A 20,651-nucleotide genomic window follows, 5' to 3' on the forward strand; every position below is an offset into this window, starting at 1 on the left:
CTCCACTGCACCTGGCGACTGATATCCATGAAAGTACACAGCCGAACAAGTTTTCTGATCCTATCTTGGCTTTATCAAACGGATTTAAGTGCTGCTCTCCTTGTCGCTGTAGCTCAGATTAGAGTTGTCCGCCTAGGTTTCTGCTTGTTTTTGGAACTTGATCCATTGGTAAATACTCTAGTTAACTTGTTGATGATGTCTGTACACGAGTGTTAGAGATATATTTGGTATACGTACAGTTTAGGTAGTCTAGGATAGAGATAGATCTTGTGTCTTGTCTTGCACTCCAAGATGATCCCTGTACGTCTATATATACTCGCCCATGAGGCTCAATAATACATCCATCATATTCCGCATATCTCTCTCCCTCTCTATCCTTCTACATGGTATCAGAGCCCCAGGTCTCGAGTTCAAATCCTGGTTTTCGCAATTAAGCCTTAAAATTGCTGTTGCCCCCCTCTTTAGTCACCTCTGTTTCGGTGTGCTCTTCTTCTTTCACGTGTTGACTTTCTCTTCTCCCGTCACACGCGAGTGGGGGTGTTGTGAAGTGTATATGTGGATTGCCTAGCCCTTTCCATCAGTTCGGACTTTTGGTTCAAGTGGCTAGTGCATGAAGCTTAACATGGTATCAGAGCAGATTTGGTTCAAGTCTTTTTTTTCCAATCCGCAGATTGGTTTTCTTTTTGCGCCGCCGGTCGCTCGACCGGCGTTTTCTTTCTGGTTTTACCGATCATAGATCGGATTGAGTCGCCCATCGCCGTCGTCCTCTTGCGCCTCTACTCCGACAACGGCATCGACCTGCACCGGCCATCAACCGCACGGCATAGCCGCACGCACCGCACACGGGGCGCCCCTACGTGCGACGCAGCAGGCTGTTTCGCCTGCACGGTCTCCATCGCCGGTTCGTCTTCGCCGTCATCGCCAAGGACATCACCGACAATGTCGCCAACGACTCCGATCTGCGGCGCGTCGTCCACGCCATGGCACGTGTAGCGTCACCGTCGGTCTGATCAACCGACCCCGCACACGTCTACGCCAAGCACGTCCCCGAGCACGCGCCTACCACCGATCGAGCATCGGGTTGCCGCTGCGTCGCCCCTTCGGGTCGCAGCGCCGCCGCCTTTGGTCCACGCTGCTAGCCAACGACGCGCCTTCTGAGGCGCGTACGTCGCTGGTGGCGTCCCGCCGCTGCACCGACTTGCGCCCTGCAGCTACGCCGGCCCCTCAGGCCGTGGCGTCGCCGCACGCGGTCACCTTCGCCGTCCCCCGCGCATCGACGTCCGAGGCCACCACAGCGCCGCCCCTTCGGCGCGGGTCGCCTCCGTCCGCGCATGGTCTTCGTCACGCCGCCGGGTCTTCCTCGCCTACTTCGTGTACCGCCGCCGCGCCCCCACCCCGGTCGCCGCTGGGCTCGCCAACCACTTCAGGTCGCGCTGGGCTCGCCGACCACCGCAACGCCCGTCTAGGCGTCCAGCATGACCACCCCTGGTCACCGCTGGGTTAGCCGCCTTCTACGTCTCCAACCGTTTCGACTTCGTCGCCTGTGTCATCGCCTCGTCCCCGTCTACACCACCTGCTACTCTACTCCGAGAACCGCGTGCAGCGTCGGCATCTCTCCGTCGATCTGCGACCGTGACGCTTCCGGAGGCCTCCTCTGCTAGTCCCTCTGACATGGCGACAAGTTCATGATGGTCCCTACCCCTCGCATGCCCGGTACTGGCAACACCGAAAGTGCCTTCGTCCCCGACACGTTCCCGAGTCTGGCAAACTCGCGCCGGACGTCTCGTCTTCATCGGCTTCGACAACGTCTTCTTCGGCATCGCCTCTACGACTACCTCGACCGCGTCACCGACTTCTTCTATGTGTACTCGGTTCCGGCAAAACCGAGTATGCCTTCGTCCCCGACGTGCGCCCGGTTCCGGCAAAACTAGGGCCGCACCTCGTCCTCGACGGCTCGGACTGCATCGACTTCGGCATCGACAACCTCCACGACCGCCTCGACGCGTCTCCGTCACTCTCCTCGCGCACTACGCGCTTGCGGCTACATCGACACCGGCACCCGCCCACGACATCGACCACGGCAATCCCTCGCGCGGCTCCCTCGACCAAGGTTGCAGCACCCACGCTCTCGGCTACCTCGACATCGGCATACAGGGCTACCACCTCGCCTGCGCCTCACCAGCTTCCTCTACAGTCCAAGCATCCGCGACGCAACTCCGTCCACGACGCTCCCGCTGTGACCGCGGGGAGTGTCAGCCTTCCGGGGTCCACTTCGGTTTATCTCCGGTCTGACCGTCCGCGACGCTACTCGTTGTTCACGTCACTACCGCTACGATCTGCGGGGGAGTGTTAGAGATATATTTGGTATACGTACGGTTTAGGTAGTCTAGGATAGAGATAGATCTTGTGTCTTGTCTTGCACTCCAAGATGATCCCTGTACGCCTATATATACTCGCCCATGAGGCTCAATAATACATCCATCATATTCCGCATATCTCTCTCCCTCTCTATCCTTCTACAACGAGGCTTTAATTTGTCTTGTATCAGTGCCCGAAATAGAATATGCGCCGATCTTTGATTTTTGCACCCGACGAAATTTGGTTTCGTATTAGTTTCCTGACTTCCGATTCTCTGACCTGCGCCTTCATGCCGCACGGTCGCGGTAATTGCAGCAACCGCATCGCTAGACCATGGCGAGGTCGTTTAGTAATACACAGCTTGTGGCCGAGCAAATATATTGGATCATCCGCGATTCCAAGACTCCTTTGCTTCAAACGAGGTAAGGAGCATCTTGGGTGCACGGGCCAGCCTCGCTTAGGATTTGGACCGCGATAAACGCCAGGTCTGATTACGTACAGTGCTTGGCTTCACATGATTCTTGCCTCCTCGTCCTGATTCCCATAAGCGTGATTCCTTTGCTTTGTGTTGGCCTTGATCGATTGAATTTCCGCGTAGAGTTTTTAATGACGCACGCAGTTGATTCCGCATGGCTGGCTAGAGGCGTCGTTAGCTGGGACATCCACGAAGTAGCCGTCGTTCGTTGGTGATAATGAAGATGATCACTCCCAAGCGCACAAGCCGATCAGATGCGATCTTGATGTTGTCGATGACGAGAGATCCCGCCCGGATGATAAAATCCAGTGTCGCGTTTCCCACAGACGGCGCCAATTGACGAGGCGGTTCCTTGGCAATGCCCACCATGAGGGGCTTGGGTTTTAGAGAAAGGCGACGACGGAAGTTCCGGGAGCGAGGCGGTACACGACGTACCCAGGTTCACGTCCCGGCGGTGGAGGATCGCTACGTCCTGCTAGCAATCCAGTATATGAATATATGGGTACAGGGGGCGCCATAGGCGGAGTAGTTGTATCTAGTCTAGTTCTAGTTCGCGGGTTGCGATGTCTAGGCGTGTCGCCTCTATGATCTATGTTTCTGATTGTGCCCGTCTAAGGGGTGCCCCTGCCTGGCTTTATATATCAGCCAAGCTAGGGTTTACAAGAGTCCTAGTAGGATTCGTGTTGGAGTCTTCTTTCCTTGTAGTCCAAGTTGAGGCACGTGCAGGTCCAGCTCGTCGAGTCCTTGCGCTGGTCCAGCTTCATAGTTTGCACCGGGTATGGCAATGTCTAGTACTCGAAGGGTTATGCCCATGTCAAGTGTCTAGCTTTAAATTAATAAAGACTTTTACGGCCAGTACATGTACATAGGTGCTGAAGAATAGGTACAAACCATCGAACACACAAGCACAACAACATATATATCACTAGGAACAGCTTGAGGTAGCCGAGGCCCTCATCCACAAGCAGCAACACTGAAAAAGCTAGCTGAAGAAGTATCCAACAATCATGTCATTATGGATTGCACCTGGCCAGTGGAAAAGTGCAACCTCATCCAGTCCATCACTGAAGAAGGCTCCATGCCTCCTCGTCCTGGATCGTAGGACATCATATCGTCGGCCGATGGCATTGCTCACCCTGAATCTGGATGAGAAATGCAGCAAGACCCAAGGAGGACCATTGTGCATGGCTAGGCACTGCTAGCACACATCTTGGAGAAAGCCGCCCCATTGTCCAGTCGCTCGCCTCTCAGAAGAAGCTCGCAGCACAGCCCACCGGACACCAGCACACCACCACATACCACCATTGATCATAGACCCCCTTTCTCTCCCAAGGCCGCGCCTTCAGCAAGGACAACGACACCAGCGCCGCCGCCGCGGCCCAATCAAAGATCTGGCTTTCACCCAGGGAGGTAGGGAGGAGGGAGAGGGGTAAGACAAACCACGATGGCGCCCACAAAGAGGTAGATGGCGCGAAGAGGCGTCGCTACCGTCGAGACTGGCTAACAGGTCTAGGATTTCTTCCAATCGTCGAACCCATCGCCAAGACCAGCACCCGCCGGCTCCGTGCCGCCCACGCGACCACGAGGCCATCCCGCACCCACGAGCACCACTCGCTGCCGAGCCAATGTCGCCACACCAGTCGAGGCCGCCGCCTCGCATGCCGAAGCCCTCCACCCGGGGGAGCGGCCAAGTTCCAAATTCGAGTTGTGATGCTACTGTTGTTGGATTGTGAGAAATGGACAAAACTCTTGAAGATGCGTCCATCTAAGATCTAACGTATCTCTTAGATATTGTTCCAATCTCTTTCGCACGTGAACGAAAACAATAGCTCGTAGTCTTTGTCAACGACATGTGGTGCTGATGTGGACGTAGGCCTTTTCCATGCCATATCGTATGTGTCAGGTTCCACGTGGTGATGCCTCCATCACTGAGATTCTAGTTCCGGTCTCAGAGACTCAGACATCGACGCAATCTCCGAAATATGACTTTTAGCACTATTATATGTTTATAAAACTTCACCGAATTTATGAGAAAGAGTGGACTAAATTCGCCAAGATGCGTCCATCCAGTCGATCTACTGTCCCATCTCTTTCTCACGTGAACCGAAAATGACAGCAAGTAGTCTTTGTCAAGGACATGTGCCCATGTCCTTCTGCATACCCAGTAGGAAAAATGCCTAGTTCCTGTTCTGAATGTCTACGGTTATACTTTGGACCATAAATTTTTCATGCACAACAGTCGTTAGTAGTTATAAAAATGATACTTATGAGGAAGCATTGTTCGAACACAATGGATGGTACATAACCTTTTGCAGACCAACATGTTATTGGGTTAGAGATTGGTCAACGCATAAAAAAGTTCAAAACCCGTCCCACATTTTGAAACAGACACATCAGTTCGATGTGGCGAGAACTCGATCACCAGGGTTTTAGTGTACTTCACTACACAGCAAAAAATAAGGTTTGATGTTCAAAAATAATGTGTAATGTTATTTATTTGGCGGATCAATGTCCATGAAAATAGTAGGCCAGATCTATTGATCATCATCATTATTTTAACAGTCAATTGCAGGGAATTTGTACGGCACTGCTTTTCTTTAGCATACTAATTTATATCTCACTGTTCTCTTTTGAGATGTTTGTATCTCACTGTTGATAGACACCTGATTTATTCACTCTATAATTGTATTGAAAAATGGAAATGGAAAGAGAAGGAGAAGAGAAAAATCTGTTCGACAACCACAATGGGAAATCAAAATATACCCGACAACATTGTAGTCCAAACACAGTGTTATGTGTTGGCTCGTACCGCTTTAGATCCTGGTAGTCCCTCTCCTGATAGCAATCATCGCACAACATTGCCGTTTTTGAATAGCATCCAAGTATTCTCTGATAGGAAATGAAAACTCCACCTGTGGCGAGTATTCTCTGAAAGCTAAGTGAGATGCCAATGTTTTGCAGAAAAAAAAAAGATCGATGACAGAAAAATTGGGAAAAAAACATTTGGGTGGTAGGAAATAAAACATTTGTTCGCGAATGGTACTCTGACTGAAAACTAAAAGGCAGCAAGAGGTTATTTTTGCATGTCCTAGCAACAACGAACATCAGTGTGGCAGCCTGGAACAGTATCAGCGTTGACACTCAGCCGTTGCTTCAGACATTCTAGCCAAGATTACCATTATGTAGTACTCCCTCTGGTCACCTTTAATCGACGTGCCAACTGTACTTACGTAGGCCATTTGGTGTGCATGGCTCAGGTCGATTTATTACGACCGAAGGGAGTATGTATTTTGGACTATGGATGAGAATGGTGAACTCTTTGCTTTCCTCTTTACCAACCTTTTACTTGAGTTCTCTCAAAGTGTATAAGTGGGTTCTTGATGAGGCAGACAAATGCCGAAGACCTTCTGTTTGGAGGGATAACGATTCAGATAAGAAGAATCCTTGGCTAGCTGCTTGGGATCTTGTGTGTTGTTATATTGTGATCCAAATTCATATACTAAAGGGAGGCTAACTTCTGACGATCCTGCTTACAAATCTCTTGCCCAGTGCTCTCTTTCTAATGGCTGCTCTGTCCTTTACTGGCATGACCCTTGGTCGCAAATACCCTTGAAAGAACAATGGCCCCATATGTTCTCCTTTGCAAAGCAGCAAAAATTTTCAGTTCAACTAGTTATATCCATGCCGGAATGCCTGATCAGGCTGAGCTTTTTCACTTGCCTCTCTCAGTCGAAGCATATGCTGAATATATTGATATGCAAACCCTGAATGGGAACGTTGCCCTTCAGGAGCAATACGACTCCTGGATGGCTTTCAACAGCTCTACTATATTCAAGGTTTCTCCAGCATAAAAAGATAGAATGATCTCAAATGGTTATGGAAAATTTGTTGCTTGCAAAAGCACAAGGTGTTCTTCTGGCTTTTGATTCCCAACAGATTGAACACAATAGAGTTGCTCCAAAGAAGAGTTTCTTCATGCCAACAAAGAGATGCGAGCTCTGTGAAACAACTGGCCTAGAAAGTAGAACTTGTCTCTTCTTTGAATGTCCTTTTGCTGTCATGTGCTGGAAGTATCTCTGCCCAGATTGGTCTGTCCCAAATTCAGGTGCTCTTCAGGTGCAGGATATCATGGCCAGTCTACATGCAGCTATTTCTATGCCTTTTCCAATGGATATTATCCTTCTAGTTTGCTGGGCTCTTTGGACCACAAGAAATGATCTCATCTTCAAGCACATCCAGCTGAGGATCTACAGATGTAGTGGAAAAAAAATGAAAGATGAGCTAGCTATGATAGATCGTAAGGCCAAGAGAACTTCTCACTCTCGACTAGCAGCCTGGGCCATGTTTTTTGTCTAACTTAGTGGCCTCAGGGTTGTATTAGTTAGGAGCATGGTCTTTCTCAAAAAAGGGCTAGGAACCGGTGGCATGTAACAGAATTGTTAACTTCAGAAACAAAGAATCATCAGATAATCTGAAACAAAGTTAGGTCTGCTAGTGGAGCAGCTACTACTCTGTCAGCAAGTTAGCAATCAAGCGCAAAGTTTGAAGCATCTAGGAAATCATGTCCTTTACACTAGGATGAAGACAGTGATTGTACATTCAGCAACTACAAGCGCTGAACAAAGAAACGGCACAGATTCACATTATAAACAGCGAGCTAAGACAGAAGTTGTTGGACCCCTGCCTTTTGGTCAGCTGTTAAATTGGTGGGGAACTTGATCTGAAACTTGATCCTTAGGTTTCCTTTCTTAGATGGCTCCCTTGTGATCGGCATCCCTTCGCCCGGCACTACTTCCTCGTAGGTGGGATTGATGACAGACTTCACAGGAACGGTTAAATTTCGCCCATCCAGAGTCATCAGTTGGACTGCACAACCAGTCAAAGCATCCACAAGGGAGATTTTATGCGTGTAAACAAGGTCATTGCCATCTCTCTTGAATTTCGGGTGTGCCCGCTCTTCTATTATGAACACAAGGTCTGATGGTATAACGTTACGGGTCTCATTGCCTTTCTCAGGAAAGGTGATCTTTGTTCCCTTCTTCCACCCAGGCTTGATATCAATTGTTAGGATCTCCTCCACACTCATCGGTTTGCTGCAAAAATAAAAATGACAATATATTCTCAAAACGAAGAACATGGAAATAACGAGATTTTTTCCTGAAAATTGGAACAACTTGGCATACACAATTAGTGAGCATTATCCATGCGGTATGCTGTAAAAACTGTACCTGGTAATCATCAATCACACAAACAAATGGATACCCGATAGGCATACCGCCATATCTTTGTAATTTTTCAAATCTCCAGTTTCTAAAGAGCCATTTTTTTTCTTTTTTTTTCAAAAGATAACTGACTCGCCATCACTCACTGTATGGTCACATCGATTAACCAGAAAAGAGGTTCAAGCGTGCATGCATAAGTGTAGGAACTACTTAAAAAATTGCTAGATGCCATCATGATAACTAAATATGCTAGATACTTGTATATGTATAGTAATTTGAATGCATTGCTGCCCTGACTACTTGAAACAAATGTTTTAGGATATCATCATCTCATATTCAGTCTCAATCAATTACAGTATCTGGAGACCAACTTGTCATACTTACGTTACCCAATCCTTCAAGATGTGCATAAATACTATTTTATGCCAAACATTTGACCTGATAGATTCATTTCAAAATGATTGATATACCAAATTTAAACTTGTACTGGACTTCTTTCACTAAGCTGCAGTGCTGCACTACAATAGATCTATTATGAGTTCTAATTTTAAAAACTGATGTCAACATCGAATGATCTTTCACTAAATCTTAGATCGAATACTAGTAGCACCGTTAACTAACTATGCTCGTCTTGGAACACTATTATCCTTTTTGTAGATCCTGGGTGTGACCAAAGTTGGGACCATAGAGAATTATTGAAAATGCCCTTACCATGCTTATGTGGATATACAAACTGAAGTCGCAAACTGATTTTTAAGAGAATCCATAACTGTGGAAACAGTAAGTATGAGCTATGAACACAATAACTGTCCATCATCAAACAGTGCCCGATCTTGGATGACCAAATATACAGGAACGGTGACAGATCATGCTTGTGATCTTTAGGTGTGATGATTGTAGTAATAACTTCTTCATTGGTGAACAAATACATTAGTTAACGAGTAATGACGTGATGGAAAGCTGGTAATAAAAAAAAGGAAAGGGGTGTGCTTCATTCTTAGAAAGGGTGTTCCCGTCCTTTGGTAAAAGTTGAGACTAATTAATTGGATAGTTATCCCTTTAAACTAAACCTTTTCTTAATCAGTCAGATGTACAGATGGTGTGATTAGTTGTAGAAAAAGAGATTAGCTCAGGACAATGTTAGATGTACGGTACCTCGTTGTCCTTCTTTCGTGGACAGCAAAGCAAAATAAGTCTGGAGTTATCTTCTAATGGCACCACCGCTGCCGGTGTCCAACCTATATATCGAATCAACAAACAAAACCACGTATAGAACCATAACGCACGTTGCTTTTTTAGGATGTTGTTAGTTAGGCTTTGGATATTGGTATTTCTTACTCTTCCGATCGAATGCAAAAATGAACCATCTAACTAAGAACGTTGCCAGCCACATCTGCTCGACACCAAATGCAGCGCCGCCGCCACATGACCTAGCACAGTGATTGATCTTGCCTAGTCGTCTGGGAGGTTTGTCAAAATAATATAGACTAGATTTTTGCAACGTGGAATAGACAGTTTTACTCTTTAGTGAAAGGGTAAGTTCTAATCTCTACCGCTCATCTACATCAAAAGTCGTAAACTTTTAAAAAGGGGGTGTACCAAAGCACTCCCCAAAAGGAAAATGACATCAGGGTACACGCAAATGCCAGTAAATGCTAATTATCTAAATCAATGCTAACTGGCTTCTTGGACTGCATGATTTGTGAATACTCCTGAAGTACCTATTGAGGAGGCCTACTACAAAAGCTCGAGAATTTACATTTTACTCGAAGGTATCATATTGCTAGAAGATGGAGACATCACAACAACTGGGAATCATGCCAAAGAGCTAAGGTTTAGGGCCTTCACACATATAGGTTGTTGCCAAAGTATAAATATATCTCTGCATTATTAGGAAGTAGGACTGCAGGAGGAAATACTTAGAGGCTGCAACTTCATTCAAAAGAAGTCATGAATCAAAACACACCAAGGTTCAGGTTAGCCCATAAGACACAAGAGAAGTTAAACAGTCGTTATCAGCACCGCTTCACAGCGAGTGATAGACGGACCGAGAGGTACCTAACAAATAAATGCTCTTTCTCTAGTCAACACAAGCATAACAAATATCACCCTAAACTTAAAATACCCATACCGAAGGAAAGGGCAGGTTAGTGAAGTTCAGGTTCCTACAGATTCTTACTACTCAGACTGAAGCCATTCACCAAGATCACAACAATGTCAGCGTTTTTAAGCTACCAAGTAAATCTTTTATATATTTATTTAGTCAAGAACAGCACGAACAGAGGATAAGGGAGAGGTGGAACTGGTCTCACCCCGCGGAATCGAGGACGTCCCTGGAGATCTTCATCTTCTTGGTGGCGCCCTTGTGCAGGTCCTCGAGGCTGCAGGCCAGCTGCCGCTCGATCGCGGCCGCCTTCCTCATCGACCCGCCGGACGGCTCCCCTGACCCAGGGGAGAACCCGGCAGCGGCGGCGTAGGAAGAAGCAGTGGCCCCTGGGACGCTCTGGGGAGTGGCGGGGCCGCGGGGTGGCTGCCCGAAGTAGGAGCTCGCCCCGAACATCTCCTTGAAGATCTCGTCGGCGGTCCTCGGGTTGAACCGGAACCCGGGGCCGGCGCCGTGCGCGTGCGGGGGCGGCGCGGCGGAGGGGGATGGCGGGGCCACGCCCGCCTTGAGCCCCTCCTCGCCGTACTGGTCGTAGACGGCGCGCTTGTCCGGGTCGCTGAGCACCTGCAGGGAGGAGGGCAGAGGAAACCGTGGGAGGCGACAGATTCAGTGGTTGTCGGCGGCGGCGGTAATGGGGGGAGGGAGGCACGTACGTCGTAGGCGGCGGAGACCTGCTTGAAGAGGGGGCCGGCCTGCGGGGAGGGGTTCTTGTCCGGGTGGTACTTCATGACGAGGCGGCGGTAGGCCTTCTTGAGCTCGTCGTCGGTGGCGGCGCGGCCGACGCCCAGCACCTTGTAGTAGTCCACCTCCACCTCCATGGTGGATGGATGGATGGATGCCGACGGATGCAGCGGCAGGTGGTGGGATTGGCTTGGCCGCTTGCGGACGACAGGGAGGGGATGGTTGGGGGAGGACGAGGGTTTTGCTCCTACTCTGTTCTTCTCTGACTCTCAGATGGATGGGTTCATTTAGTGTTCCTTTTTTTCCCTCTGTTATTCTTTTCTTTTACTAGTACTATGCCTGGTCTCTTTTTCAATTGACTCGGATTTAATTATAAATTTATACTAAATCTGAATCAATTAAATATGATAGGAGGGAGTAGTATTTACTTTCGCCACTAATAAGTGCACGGTAACATATAAGGACATTAGTTAATGGAGAAACGAACTATGCAACACGATCACCTAACCCACAGCTAAAGACTTACATAACTACATAACGACACGGAGAACGAACGCAAACACTCTCATCTGAAATGCCGCCATCGTCCAACACCTCACTCGTCCCCGGCAGGCTCCGCCGTGTGGCTGGTCTCTGCATACCGCCGGTGCACCAAATCCGGCGTCTCGTCGAGCTAGAACTTGAGGTCGATGAAGTGAGCGGAGAACACCGGCGGTGGGATGGCTGTCGCTAGCTGGGGCGCATCGACACAGCAGCCCACCCCTATGGGTAGGCTGCGGTCGAGGGCCGCCTCTGAAGCGGCGACGAGATTGGCTCAGTCGAGCTGGAAGGCCGCTGGTGCCACCTGGCCTCCGCGCAATGCAGTCAGTGTTAGCAGCGGTGGCAATGGCGACGCGTCCGGGGGCGCCGACAACTAGCCGCGCTAGAGGGCTTGGGAGAGGGGGCAATTGCCCCCCCCCCCCCACCCTCACCCTCTAGAGTGAAATCGTTGTGTATTTGACATGATTTTTGTATTTAATCGCTGGAGGAAAAGAGGGCCAACAGAATGACATGACGCAGATTATAGACACTTCCAAAGCTAGGGTTCAAGACCATGTCCAATTGGAGAAGCAACATAAGTGCATAATATTATGGTTCATCAATAGTTAGACAACAGAGGACACGAACTCCCCATCTGACATGCCGCCATCATCCAACACCTCACTCGTCCTCGGCGGCCTCCGTCGTGCGGCTAGTCTCTGCAGACCGCCAGTGCACCCAATCCGATGTCCTGTCGAGTAGAACTGGAGGTCGATGAAGCGAGCGGAGAACGTCACCAGCGGGATGGCTGGCGTTGGCTGGGGCGCCTCAACGCAGCCGCCCACGACCACGAGTAGCGATTGATACTTGAATAGCAAACACACCATATGAGCGATGCAAGATAGAACTAGGTAGCAAGAAATGTGTATTTTCCACCATTCAAAGATGTCAAAATCTATTTTTGAGGGGAAACTCTTCACTCAACCTTTCAATTTCAGCTGTGGCCATTTTATAGGAAAACATTTCTTCAGTCAAATCTATTTTTGAGGGGAACGAGCATGCATGTGAGGATCCCGATTAATTCACATCATAAGCTAAGCTGTTGTCATGCATGAACTCATTCTAAGGTACGCTTTCATCTTGTTCTAGTTAGCACGCAGATTCAGTATGCAAGCACATCCGCTTGTGCGATCCGTGCATGTTGCGTCGTGTATGAGTCGTATATGTGTATTGTCCGAGGTCATCTAGTAGCCATTTAATTCTTGCTGTACATACTAGTTTTTCTTCAAGGAATGCTTTTGCTATCTGACGTGCATGTTGTTTGTTTCATAATATTATTGGAGCAAGAAATAATAATTTGCGTTATTGAGAGACTAACAAAAAAGATGCGTTCAGAATTAATGTTTAGACGGAATAATGCTAAAGATCTATCCTATGAGGTAACTTGTAGAGGTTTCAATCGAATATGATGCACTTTTATCCACCACTTGATTTACTTTTCTTCTATCTGCCTACAATTATGGACTCTTGACGCTGACTTGATTTATCAATATGTTGACTTCATGCACTCTCGTGGAGAAATTCTAGCAATTGAGAGTTGGATTTTTTTTTCTTGCATTCATAATCAATCTTTGTGCTCATAAAGACTTTTTTGTTCCCCCGTTTCTTTCTTAGGCTTATGCAATCACTTCTTTCCAATAATTTCATCTTCGAGGCATTAAAAAAAGGCAACTGGATGAGGCATTGTATTAAAAAAAAGTCGAGTAGTCATCCACTATTTAACACCCCTGAAAAAAGAGTAAAGTGCCCACACATAGTCATAAAAGTAATGCCACCTCGTCGATTTAGTCGTATTTATTTCAATTTGCACATTTTAGTTCTAAAAGTACCGTATGTGAGTCATACCTCGTCCACGTCGTTGCCATAGAAGTTTATTTTTAAAATTTTGTCATTTTATAAGTTTTTTTGTTTTGAAATGGAAAAAATAGACTTAACAAATAGTGTAGGTACAAAAGGGTTGCAATGACCCTGCCCTAAGGGAGTACACAAGATAGAAATGCGCTGTTACAGCAAGGATGCATTTGCAACCGAGGTTTTCCACGCACTATGGAGAGTCAAGGTTGATGATGTAAACTAAAACTACGCCAACCTAGTTAAACTCTCCGATTATAACTAACACTCAAAATGATTTGTCAAGTATGGAATAAAGAGATTGTCTATTGAATTAATATCATGACCTACAACTGAAAGAGAGAAGTAACCGACTGCCATCAAGTTTCTTTTTTTTGCGGGGAACAAGTTAAGCCATTAGAAAAATCTATGAGCTAGCGCATATGGCATTCTAGAATGCAAAATATATGTAACAAGCCAAAAAAAAAAAAAGGCATGAGATCGCGCCAATCCAATCCAGTAAAATCTTGGCAACAAAAATGCCTAAATTTTGTCTAGGTCAAATTGGCTTTGATATATCTGATGTAGGAGCAATTACCTCCTTTTGAGTATTTGAGCAAATAAAAACTTAATATAAAACTCAAATGTGGTCATTTTACCGATGGGGAGATAAAAGACAGGATTTTGATTTTCACATCAAATGGAACAAATTTACAATAACATAGTCAAGGGTGATAATAAAACTCAAAAACTCGTCTTGGACATGGCCTTTTATATAAAGTTATTAATTTAGCGAGGCTAACAAAACAACTTACCATCTACTCATTATACTAATTCATGCAGTTGAATCCCTACAAAATTGTTCGCGTGTCAACAAAGTTTATGTCTTCCTTCGCAACAACAAAAGATGTCTTGTTCAAAAAAAAAAGTTTATGTTATGCACCTCGATAAAGAAAAACTTATTTTAGGGGCTGTTTTTCGTGTTTTATTTGAACGATTTAGAGCCTAAGTCAGCCCACTAAGCGGAAAGCGCTGCTCCCATAGCTGTAAGCCTGTAACAATCAACAGGCCCAATAAAGTGATAGGTTCAAATATCAAGCGCTGCTCCCTCTCCCGCTCCGGCCGCCGGGAACTCGCTGCTGATCAGGCGGGGACTCGAAGCAAGTTTTGCGGCCCTCCAAGAACGGGCTCCGTTGAGCGCGCGCAAGGCATTCCGGTCCGTTTTTTGTACGCGCTCCCGCCTCGCTCTCCCTCGTGCCAACCTGTGGCAGGCAAGATGCCGCCGGCACCGCCGTACACCGTGCTCGCCGCCTCCCCCAGGACCAAAAACTGCATCTCCAGTACGCTTCGTGTCCAGATCTTCTTCCTATTTCAGCCAGCTCCACTCGTTGCTAATCTAGACATTGTTCGTGCGCAGTTCCGAGGTGGGCGTTCATGCTTCGCGCCCACCAACTGTACGACAGAATGCGTTCGAGGTGCTTCCTCAGGCAGCCTCGCCTCCACGCCTCCAAGTTCCACCCAAGTTTACGTGTACTCATATCTCTGCCACACCACCGCATCAGAGGATTCCCGGGACGTCCGCGTTGGCAAAGTTATGGGAGTCCTCAGGTCCTGCGATGCTGACGCTGACCTTGGGAAAGATCTTCGTCGCTTTGCCAGTGAGATGGATGAGGATGTCGTTCTCAAAGTCCTGCAGAAGCATAGGTCTAGCTGGCAGGTGGCGCTGTCGTTCTTCAACTGGGCGGCGGGCCTACCCACGTATGCCCACGGCCCAAGGACTACACCGAGATGCTCAACATCCTTGGGCGGATGAAGAAGGCCAGGGTGATGAGGCAGCTGTTCGACGAGACCCCTGAAGAGCGCCGCTGGTCTGTCGTGACGAACAGGATGTTTGCTGTCCTGTTGAACCGGTATGCGGGGCGCACAAGGTGCAGGAGGCGATCGAGATGTTCTACAAGAGGAAGGAGTATGGGTTTGAGGTCGACTTGGTGGGATTCCAGATACTCCTGATATCGCTGTGTCGGTACAAGCACGTCGAGGAGGCCGAGGCCCTCTTTTCTGCAGAAGCAAGATGAGTTCCCTCCTGTGATAAAGAGCTGGAACATCATTCTCAACGGCTGGTGTGTCAAGGGAAGCCTCCCAGATGCTAAAAGGGTTTGGAACCAGATCATTGCGTCTAAGCTCAAGCCGGACCTGTTCACCTATGGTACATTTATAAATTCACTGACCAAAGCTGGCAGACTTAGCACGGCGGTGAAACTGTTTATGAGCATGTGGGAGAAAGAAATCACTCCCGACGTGGCGATCTGCAACTGTATCATTGATCAGTTGTGCTTCAAGAAAAACATTCCAGAAGCAATCGAGATTTTTCGCGAGATGAATGACCGTGGTTGTCAAGCAGATGTGGCTACGAACAACACTTTGGTAAAACACTTCTCTAAGCTAAGGCGCACAGAAAAAGTTTATGAGCTTTTGGATGATATGGAGAAGAAAGGGATGCTCTCCAAACAATATGACATACACCTACATTCTGAAGACAACTGAGAGGCCGTGAGATGTTATTAATTTGGTTCAGAGGATGGAGGATTCAGTCTGTAAGTTGGATTCTGACATATATAACTTAATATTGAACCTTTATGTCAGTATGAATGGGGTACAACAAATATGGGAGGAGATGGAGATGAATGGATCAGGTCCAGATCAGCGATCATTTACTATTAGGGTCTATGGACTTCATTCCCAGGGCAAGCTGGACCAGACATTGCAATATTATACGACAATGAAGTCGGGAGGTATTGGTGAAAGCAATACATATGAAGAAAGATGGGCCCGACAAAGAAGATCGATCTCCAAGTGGGATTAGGAAGAATCTAAAACCGTATCGGGACTATTCCATGTTTATAAATATTTCACCGGCATTTCTGATTCGGCAGTCCTAGCAGAAGGTGCTGGGAACTTGGGTTTACAATTCAACCTGATGAATCTTCCTCTCAACATCTTGATGTAAGTTAACACCTTCATCCCTTGTATGGTACTTGTTTGTCTTACATGTACATAAATTGCGTTAAGGTTAAGTTTCAGTTCGGGTAGCTGTATATCTCTGAAAGTCTATTGTTGCACTGGTCATTTCTCGAAATTTTGACTTAAAGGACCACTTGCCCCAATAAATTGTCAAAAAAACCACTTACGAACGAAATTGCCAAAAAAGACCACCGTATAGTGGCGGCAGGGCTTGCCAGGCAACACGTGGCACTTGCCGCCGTAGCCTATGGCGGCAGGTCTTGCCACCGTACCCTGTGGCGGCACGTTAGAGCATCTCCAGTCGCGTCTCCCAAAGCAATTTGGGGCGTGCCGGACCAAAAAACGGTTCCAGCCGCGTCCTCCAAAGCCCAATTTTGTCCGGCGCGCCCCGATACGGTGTCCGGCGCCCCGAGCCCGTCCCCGTCCCACAGGTGACGCACCGGGGACGATGGACACACCGAAAAGCGAGGCGGGGCTGACCCGTCAGCGGCACAATAAATTTTAACCTAACCGTCGCCTACCTCGCGACGGAAGTTATTGGCGCGCAGCGACGGTGCGGCTTCTGCGGCGGCGGTGCGGTTCCCGCGAGGCGCAGCGACGTGTCTCGTCGTGCCTAGCTCTGCGTGCCAGTGTTAATAAGTGCCACCGCTCCCCCGCCTCCCTCCGGCCTATAAAAGGGTCGCATCTCCCTCTCACACACAAACCCTGGCGCCTCTCTCCTCAACCCTAGCCGCCACCATCTGAAGAGACGACGCCATGTCTGAGTAGGCGGAGGCCGAGGCTCGCGGCCGTGGTCGTGGCCGCGGCGGAGCTGCACGCTCGCCGTCGCCTGCCACGCCGTCGTCTTCATCGTCGGAGATGGACGTGGAGCCGGGCGTGCTGTTCGGAGTTCGTCCTCGTCCTCAAGGACGACCCACGCGGCATCCAGAGGCTGCCGGGCTGTCAGTGTACATGTATGCAGAACGGTTGCTGTTATTGTATGTACGTAGCACCGACTAGTACTGCAAGAAAGTTTGTCGACGTACTTTTTTATGGGAAAGTTTGTTGATCTGAGTTACTCCTGAGTTAGTCATGTAGCCAGTGGCGGCTCCAGGTTTTAGATGATGGGTATTCATTTGAACAAAAAATATATCTAAGCAATATAAGAACAGAAATATAATAGAAATGGAGGTAGTACAAGACATACGACCATAATTTCAATACGACTAACATTTTTTCAATCAAGTAACAATACATAATACTCCCTCCGTTTAAAAGTAAGTGTTTTAATTTTTTCTAGATACAAAGATTTCAATAATTAAAATACATCTAGATATATCTAAATCTAAATATAGATAAAAGTGAGTCACTTATTTATAGACGAAGGGAGTGGATGACATCATAATTTCATAATTATTATCAATACCACGGCAACAAATTTTCACTAAGGCTGAACCTCATGATTGAAAAATTGCTGATGTCTCCATCATAACAAATTACTACTCTCACCGTCTATAAAAAGATGTCTTAGATTTGTCTAAAGCTAGATGTATCTATCGGAAATTCGTTTCTGATCTCGAGCTTAGATGCTCCCGAACTCTAGACCAATCACGTTTAGCACACTTCAAATCTGTCAGAGTATTCAGCTCCGTATTCACTTCGTAGCTCTGTTTTTTAACGGTGACTGAGCCAGCCGTAATCAATACCGGCTGCTACTGTGATCACGTGCACAGTCGCGCGTGTGGCTATAGTAGGAAAATACAGCCCACACTAGTCGAAGTTGACGGAGACCAGTTTGCCTGAAGTGAAGGACACGACGACAAATCTGTAGCCTGTAGCCGAGCTTTCTTGTGCTTCAGCCATGGATTAGGGATACTGTTCACACACAACCTCGCCGCCGACGTCTCTAACCGGGTCAACAATTCCGAGCACCACGTTACCGCCGGAGCGCACCATCAACCAACAAATTCAATGGAGACACCGGATCGATGCCGGCAAGCCGTCCGTCCGCCGGAGACTTTTGTTTTGAACAAGGCCGGAGACTAGGAATAAACAACAAGATCCAAATTCTCCGGGCATCACTGTGTATAGCAACGCCGGTGGCAGATAGAGCCGTGTTTTCCAGCGAGTTAGCTGCCCTGCCGGTCAGAGCAGAAAATTAGAGAAGAAGGCGAGGGGGAGTTCGTGTTATACCTGTACTGGTGGGATCACTCAAAGGTGTATTTTTCTTTGTAACTTGCTTCGTATATCCTGTAGAACTAAAAAAGTGGCACATGTCCCGATAGATTTGCGTGGCCCAGAAAACGAGCTCATGAGCTCGGGAGCAAAAACGCTCCTCCCTGTATCTATACACTATTTAGTGTATAGATACATCTAGCTTTAGACAAATCTAAAACATTATATTGTGGAAGCACAATATAACTCTTCAATCTTATTATTAGAAGAGATTGATGACGTTCCCATCCTTCACTTGATTAAAGAATTCTCTCAACAAATGTGGACTGAAACTTGCATCTAGCTAGAAAATTAGAGATCTGATAGTCTAGTACTATACTACTCTGCTAAACAAAGAAAGTGTAAACTTGAATCTTCTAGACGCTGGTATGCTACCTGTATACTGCTATGTTAATGCGGCTTAAGAAGCGAAGAAACGACTTAAGAGCTGAACTGTTCAAGACGGAAGGGAAGTGCTGAAGAATACCTGGCCGTTCCGCCGTTGCCGTAGCCTGACCTCCTGATCGATTTCGCTGGTCGCTGTTTACCTGCCCGCCGGTCGGGGCCGCAAGCGCCTGCTCCGCTGACCGCTGGCCCCTGGTCGCTGCTTCTCTTGAGCACTTTCCGCCGGCGCCGCCGCAATCGCTACGCTAGGGCTGCCTCGCGTCTGGTGGACAGAAGTCCAGCCGACTCGAGACGGTTCGCGTGCTGGCGTACGGCTGTAGCCTGTGGAGGCGTGGCCGCGTGGGCTGGTTCACAGCTGTATGGGCCAAATGTGTACATGACTATATGTATAAAACAAAATTCCGCTCAGATTCTTGGGTATTCAAATGAATACAGGTGAATACCCCTGCCGCCGCCAGTGCATGTAGCAGAGCCTGCCATCCTTCCATGTCACCCTGCCGCCGGCAGCTAAGGCGGCATGGCCCACATCTTCCATAGCTGCGTAACGGCGATGCTGCTTAGACTAACGTGCCGCCACATGCTACGGTGGTAGGACATGCTGCCACGGACTCCGGCGGCCACGTGTCGCTGCCGTCACTATGAGGTGGTATTTTTTAGCAATTTCGTTCGTAGGTGGTCTTTTTTGACAATTCGTTGGGGCAGGTGGTTCTTTACGTCAAAATTCCGCATTTCTCTGGATCAAGCTGTCCAAAATCCTTCTGTTCTGCGGAAACAATGCTGGTGCCATATTCTGTCTGTTCCCACTGTCTGAAGACTAGGTCGAGATGCAGTTTGCTGCCAATCATTTCATATTGTCTTAAAATACTATATATAGATAATATCAATGTTAGATATCCTGAAACTAACATTTTTCACTCCTTATGCTCAATCAGGTCACTTTCTACTACCAACCTGCTCCATTGTAATATGAAAGCCATCGATACATCTACAGGTATTGATAGTCGCATTGTGAACTTGTCCTCAGTCGCTCACCTCCATACATATCCAAAGGGGTTCAGTTTGATGAACTCAATGACAAGAAAGTGTTTGCCTGTTATGTACGGGTCAACCCTCAGCTGAAGGAAGTGATGGGCAAATCAAATGCTTTGCCAACTGCAACGGGGAGAAGACGAGCAAACTGGCAAAGAGTGACGCCTTGGAAAAGCAGCTATGGGAACTCAGCGAAGAGCTTATCAAGAGCTGGAAGCAGGCCCGGGAAAGGGCGTGTCTTTCGGAATATTGTTGAGCTTGTGATACAGATGATTGGTTTGGTTAGTATGTAGCAGCAACAAGTATGATGACGATGGTGAAATCCAATATCAGTTGTTCACGAATAAATGTTCGTGCTTTGTTTGGGTCGTGTTAAAGATCAGCCTGTGTCCTTGTTAGTATGATCGTTTAAATTGGTCTATCATCTTAATTTCAGAGCTATTTTGCCTGAATCTTTTTTCAGTGCCACATACATTCAGAAATATCTGTCTCTGCTCTATTGACGGTGAAAACATTCAGAAACTGGAAAGTACATATGGAGTTATCTGCCATAGCCTACACCTGTCCTACTTGGCCATCGCTGACCTCCTCCTCATCGTCCTCCCAGACGCCGACTGCGGTAGTGAACCCGACGGCACTGGCGACGACCACGACGGCGAACACGAGCGGGACGACGACATCAGGGACGGTACGG

General features: G+C 47.7%; 1 protein-coding gene and 1 pseudogene across 1 annotated transcript; one reads left to right on the forward strand and one right to left on the reverse strand.

Moving 5' to 3' along the window:
* Positions 1–7,254: 7,254 nt before the first annotated feature.
* Positions 7,255–11,058, reverse strand: LOC124708029 (dnaJ homolog subfamily B member 13-like). The gene is made up of 3 exons (XM_047239720.1): positions 10,873–11,058; positions 10,368–10,783; positions 7,255–7,926 (listed from the first exon to the last, which is right to left on the reverse strand). The coding sequence occupies exons 1-3, from the start codon at positions 11,035–11,037 to the stop codon at positions 7,491–7,493; spliced, it is 1,017 nt and encodes a 338-aa protein (XP_047095676.1). The 5' UTR covers positions 11,038–11,058; the 3' UTR covers positions 7,255–7,490.
* A 3,527-nt stretch (positions 11,059–14,585) lies between these two features.
* Positions 14,586–20,213, forward strand: LOC124647129 (annotated as a pseudogene).
* The last annotated feature ends 438 nt before the right edge of the window (positions 20,214–20,651 follow it).

Source organism: Lolium rigidum, chromosome 4 (genome assembly GCF_022539505.1).
Source record: "Lolium rigidum isolate FL_2022 chromosome 4, APGP_CSIRO_Lrig_0.1, whole genome shotgun sequence".
In the NCBI taxonomy this organism is placed as follows: domain Eukaryota; kingdom Viridiplantae; phylum Streptophyta; class Magnoliopsida; order Poales; family Poaceae; genus Lolium; species Lolium rigidum.